At 51.5% G+C, this 5,660-nt stretch overlaps 2 protein-coding genes across 2 annotated transcripts; both read right to left on the bottom strand.

Annotated features, from left to right (window-relative positions):
- N0V96_007091 (uncharacterized protein) lies at positions 1-1,498 on the bottom strand (the record flags this gene model as incomplete). Its single annotated transcript, XM_053196211.2, has 5 exons — positions 1-308; positions 372-653; positions 718-829; positions 895-1,124; positions 1,183-1,498. 5 exons carry the CDS (start codon positions 1,496-1,498, stop codon positions 1-3), a joined length of 1,248 nt encoding a protein of 415 aa, XP_053046330.2.
- Positions 1,499-2,265: 767 nt separating this feature from the next.
- On the bottom strand, positions 2,266-4,130 carry N0V96_007090 (uncharacterized protein; the record flags this gene model as incomplete). Its single annotated transcript, XM_053196210.2, has 2 exons — positions 2,266-2,845; positions 2,920-4,130. The coding sequence occupies 2 exons, from the start codon at positions 4,128-4,130 to the stop codon at positions 2,266-2,268; spliced, it is 1,791 nt and encodes a 596-aa protein (XP_053046329.2).
- Between the last annotated feature and the right edge of the window lie 1,530 nt (positions 4,131-5,660).

Genomic DNA, 5,660 nt, shown 5'->3' with positions numbered 1-5,660 from the left:
TCATGCAGCTTGGGCCATGGCAAGAACCCCAGCCCAGGTTTCTTTTACAGTAGCCGAGATCTGACTAGCAGGAAGAGAAAAGCCGTAAGTTCCCCTGTCTCTAAGCTCAATGGTGTACGTGTACTTGGACTTGGCAACACCATGAACGTAGTCGGTGCTATCGCCTGTGGTTGCGTACAGAGCACGGCAAGCATTGCCAATAGTGTAGCTAGTGCCGGAAACGCCACGGATAGCGGTTGCACCGCGCTGGGCCATGCTTTGTAGTGCAGCATCATCAGGAGCGATGTAGTTGCAATCATATCCATAAGCTGTGTATAGCCATTTGAGTCAGAACTGCACTCTCACATGATCAATCAAGACGTTGAACTTACGCCAAAGGATATACTGTCCGTAGGAGTGGACATCAAGGTAGAGGGTGATACCCCTGCTAGCAGACAAAGAGTCTATCTGCACCTTGAGGCCCTTGATTTCTGGGGTATCGGCGGCGGCAGCACCCTTGTAAGTCTCCGCGCAGGGGCTTGTCGAAGCACCTCCGGTCAGCTCCCACTTATACGGCCAGTTACGGTTGGGGTCGCGGCCGACACAAGAGCTGCCGGTGTTGGTTTGGCGATTTTTGCGCCAGAGACGGTCAGTAGACTGAGTGTAGACAAAGCCTGCAAGAATAGTCAGAACGATTACTATCTTCGTTTGCGGGTGAGATTCTGCAAGAACGCTTACCATCTGGGTTCACCACAGGAGTGATGTACCAGTCAAATTTGTCAACCACGGCCTTGACGGCAGAGTCTGTTGAGTACTTGGTCAAAAGCTTCCAAGCCACATACTCCGTAGTCTGACAGGATATGTGAATTAGAATCACGAAGGTTGTAGTCAATGGTTGTTGGGACCATCACTCACCATCGTGCTGATCCACTCGCGAGCGTGAACGGTGCCGTGAAGAACAACAGCCGGCTTTGACCCTTTCCCACCGCTTCCCCAGATATGAATGCCGGTGAGGGCTCGTCCTTGGAAGGATGAGCCTGCCGTGGTGATCTCAGATTGGCTCGGGAAGCTGCTCTGAAGGTCCCTCAGGAAAGTTAAGTGGTCGGCATAGCTGTGATAGGCAGTGAACCAGGTTTCGCTGGGGACTGAGGGATCGATGAAAATGAGTTGCGATCAGTTCGTAACAATGGCTCGTGGACTCACCAGCATACACCGTTGCTACATCTTCATTCACAAAAGCTGCGCCGACATCCTCGAGGAGAATCGTGGTGTTCACTGCCAGCTGGCTGATAGCGTCGACATTGCCGGGAGATACGACGACATCAAGCTGTTCTTTGGCGCCGGGGTTCAATATCGTTGCAGCTAACTCGTTAATCTGGTCGGCCAAATACTCAGAGCCCTCGGGCAGAGTGATGCGAAGACCCTTGAAGCCAGTATAGTCGACCTTCGTAGATTTGGGAACAGTCGCGCCCAAGGCCACGGGGGCCAGGGCAACGGCTGAGATTAGCGATGCCTTCATGCTGAATTGATGTGCAAATAGTTTTGAGGTAATGAGAAGCTTGGCATCGACGAATCGAAACTTGGCGGAGAATGCGAAGCTGGGAGCGTCATCTTATAAGCTCGAGAAACATGAACCATGAACGGCTCGTGAAGGTCGCTTAACCACCTGCAGCTTCCCCTCCTCTAGCAGACTGGAATATGCCTCGCCAAACAGTGGCATGGCAACATTAAAAGGGGAGGTGAAACTCTTACTGAGGAAGGACGTATTGAGCTGGTGTGACATCGACAGCTGCCAAGGCGGAAGATCACATGGCTTGGCACAGCGCCTTCCCGGATGAAGAAGTTGCAAGGTGTCTTGGTATGGGAAACCACGCGCGATGAGGTAGGTATGCAGCGTATGCTTAAGCATTGCAGTTGCGATTACCGCGAAGCTCAAATGGACGGGTATTGAACATGAGGAAGAAGGTGTCACCATGGTATGTGAGTCAATAAGTAGCGACATGCAGGGGACGGCGGGTGGCAACTTACACTCTTTCTTCAAGACATGTTAAGAATCAATATGCTGCGTGGACCTTCCGAGTTATGCTACTTTAACCAATATCATTCCATGCTCGCGTGGCAGAAAAGTCTTTTTGTGGACGTCACATGGATGGATCACAGAGAGGCTCTGTGGAAGTATGCAGGCTTACAGCACGACTATTTCAGGAAATCTATTAAATTTGTTCTCGGCGCATGGAGTCTACGTATCATTAGAAACGAAACAGATTCAAATACTCGATGTCATCTTCAGAGATATTTGAAACGTCGAGCAACAAGAAGAGAGAGCAGAGCGAAGGCAATGATGCTGCCTAGGATCCCAAAGAATGCGTTAAGGTTGTCGGTATCCTTCCAAGGGACCTTGACGTTCATGCCGAAAAGACCACAGACAACATTGAGAGGAACTATAACAGTGGCGATGACCGTCACCCGACTCAAGAAGTCATTCGTCCGGTTGCCCATATCAATGTTGTCAATGGAGAGCTGCGCTAGATAGTTGCTGTGCGATCGAGACAACATGGTGTCGAAGTGGACGAGGCTGTGCATCATCGTCACCGCGTGATCTTGGATATCGCCAAGGTAAAGAGCAATGTCCATATGTGGCGTGACATCGAAATCTTCGGTGCATCTCTTGGTGAAAGCGCGAAGCACGTCCGCCTTCCCACCGAGTAGGCGCATGAGACTCATCACGTTCTTTCTGGTATATCCGATCTTCCGAAGAAAGACTTGGTTGTCATCTACTCTTGTGATGAACACCTGGTCCTCGATCGCATCGGCCTCGCGTTCGATCTCGTTGATCGCTGGTCCGAAGGAGTCCACAATGTCGTCGCTGTGTTGGTGTCAGATGGGGTCCATTACATGAGGCAACTTTCTTGGTGGATACCAGAGGCGACTTTAACTTACATCAACGCGTAGCAGATCCAGTCGCTGCTGAGAGAAACTTGCTCCTTCAACTGCGAAATTCGGAATCGAACCTTCGATGCATGCGAGTTTGCAGCGAAGCTGAAGCTGAGTATCCCCTCTTTAAAGACTACCGCATAAACGTTGAACGGATGGTAGTCCTTCTCATTATCTTCCTCGACGACGATGAACGACCTGAAGCAGGCGAAGTAGTACAGCGGGAAGAGTTCAATCTTCTCGCGACTCTCTTGATGGATGATATCCTCGATGGTAAGTGGGTGGATCCCAAAGGCTTTGCAAATCGTCCAGACCTCGCTACCAGTGGGGTTGTTCATGTTAAGCCACCAGACACCATCGGCCTCTGCCTCGGGCATCTCGAACAAGGACCTGATGCTCTCGCCTGGGAGGACGAGGTCGCCAAACTCCGCCGCATGAATGGTTGATTCCAAAGCTGAGGAGAAGTAGTTGAAGCGGCTTTGCTCAATGTGCTGGCTGGCCCTTGGGAGCGTTTGCTGGGGTGCTGTCGTCTCCTTCTCTCCCGCAATGGAAGCTGCCTGGGATGCAACATCGATAAAGTCTCCATCAGAGGTAAACATGCGCGTGGCGGTAGGGATGGAACTATCCGGAAGATTGACAAAATCGGAACTGCCGAACTGGTCGCGATTCTCAGCATCAATCAACGTCTCCAAATAGTCAAAGTCGATGTGGAGGCCATCCTTTTGGATGATGTCGAGCTTGGTGTCCTCGGCCTCGGAAGATGACTTGGGTTTCGGCACGGGCGAAGAGGTTTCGTGAGCACTGCGATCAAGAGCCTTGCGACTGTGTAAGCTATGGCTGGCACTGTTGGGATATTGTTGAGACACTCGAAGGCCATAGTCGTCGCTGCTCGCAACCTCGGCCTGGGGTCTGCGCGAAGAGGCCCTCGGATCATGCGCTTCGACATCCTGTCCTCTGCGGCGCGCATTGGCGAATGCCTTGACGGAATTGGGCGGCGACGTCGTGCGCCTCGACTCAATGGTAGGACGTCTACTCAGAGGTCGCATGGTTGGGGATTCGAAGATGGCCATGTTTGTAATGTCACGGGCCGGCCCTCGTTCGGTTTCTCTTCCTCGAGGACTCGAGATGCTTTCCACGTACCGAGAGCCTCCGTTGGGACTCAACAGGGTTGCATCTTCGAGTCCCCGGATGGACTTGTTGTCTTCCTTGTGCGACATGACGTTATTTTCTCTCTCCTTGGATGTGTTTGAGGGCCGAAGAGGTACTGATGCCGAGCCCAGTGTCTGCACTGAATCTTGTCCAATGTGTTCCTTCACCGTACGTTCGAGTGGTGTGCTCGTAGGTATCGCTCCCTCGTACGTTTTGCCATATCCTGGCAGATGATTTGATCAGAGTAATGAGATGATGGAACTGACTTGTGGTCGTCAGATTTGGTGAAAGCGGTGACCATTCCAACAGTTTGAGGAAAACTCCGTGATGAGTGTTGTGCTGTGACGATGTTGATCGCTCTCGGGAGTCGGAGAATGCAACAGCCACCGAAAATACCAATTCAATGACGATGCGTGTTTGAAGATGGGATGAGGGCAAGGACGAATAATAGGAAGGTTTTTGAGACTACCGGGCTAGGTAGAGAAACTAAGAGAGTGCCCGGCGCCCAACCGAGCAGACAGGTTCTCGAGCGACATCACAGGCACCGCCTCACAAAGGCGGAGTCATAAAAAAACTTTACCCAAGGGGCGGCCTCTTTTTTCTCTGCGGTATTAATGTTCAGTATTCACTGCCGGACGAACTACCTTGTTTACATGAGATACCCGAAAGCTGATATCATGCATACTCAAAAGCCGCAAGTCTCGAGAGAATTTGGCTATTCTTTTAAAAATTAGGGACAGCAATTAATCTGTTGCCGTCATAGCCGCTCTCGCAAGCGATGTAGAACTCATCCAAAGTTTTTGACGCAGGCCTCCGCGCCACACAGCCCCAAAACTCCCTAGCTCGATTAGGAACAGACATCAAATGCCTCATACTGGATTGGGCCACGAGCGGGCGCTTCGGCCCCCGGGAGCGTTGACCAGAAACTGTCGGATGGAATATTCTCTGTTCTTTTGCAAGAGCAACGGCCGCGCTACCAATGCACCCCATGATCAGGTGCTGATGCGCATCAGTGAGTTGTCGCGCAAGCGCGTCTAGGCACCGTGTTCCACCCGTCGCGCTCGCGGGGATCTGAATGGGCGGTCTGTTATTGGTACAAGGGCACTAGAGCTGAGAGCCGACTAATATACCCAGAGCGGTGGGTGGGAACACGCGACCGATTTTGGTTTGCAGTAAGACGACGATTGGTGTTGAGCTTTCGGACGGACTGAGAGCTGCCGGGAGACTACGATTCATTGCCCCTCATAATAAGGCTTGCTAAGTTTGTTCCTCGGCCACCTCTGAGTCTGAAGCAGTGAACCACATGGACAGTGACATATTTTCTGTATCAGCTCCGAATAAGGTGTTGCCGAGCTTGGTCTCGGTCAGACACGTGCTTCTTGACAGGGACTCTCTCACTCAGCGTCACGCTAGTGAATAGACTCAGGTATTGGTGTGTCTGTAGTGGCCAATGCTGGACACCCGACGCGAAGCGCTACACCTTGTTATCAAGGAGGCGACAACGGAGAGAAGACTGAACAGGCAACAGACACAGTTGTTGCTGTAAATACCTAACTTTTTCGGGGCATTTAATTCTCATACTAAAGAAAAGATTATGG

The sequence above is a fragment of the Colletotrichum fioriniae genome (assembly GCF_027942845.1).
Source record: "Colletotrichum fioriniae strain IMI 355084 chromosome Unknown scaffold_8, whole genome shotgun sequence".
Taxonomy (NCBI): domain Eukaryota; kingdom Fungi; phylum Ascomycota; class Sordariomycetes; order Glomerellales; family Glomerellaceae; genus Colletotrichum; species Colletotrichum fioriniae.
The sequence above is the reverse complement of the archived record's forward strand: the minus strand, read 5'-3'. Positions and strand labels throughout refer to the sequence as shown.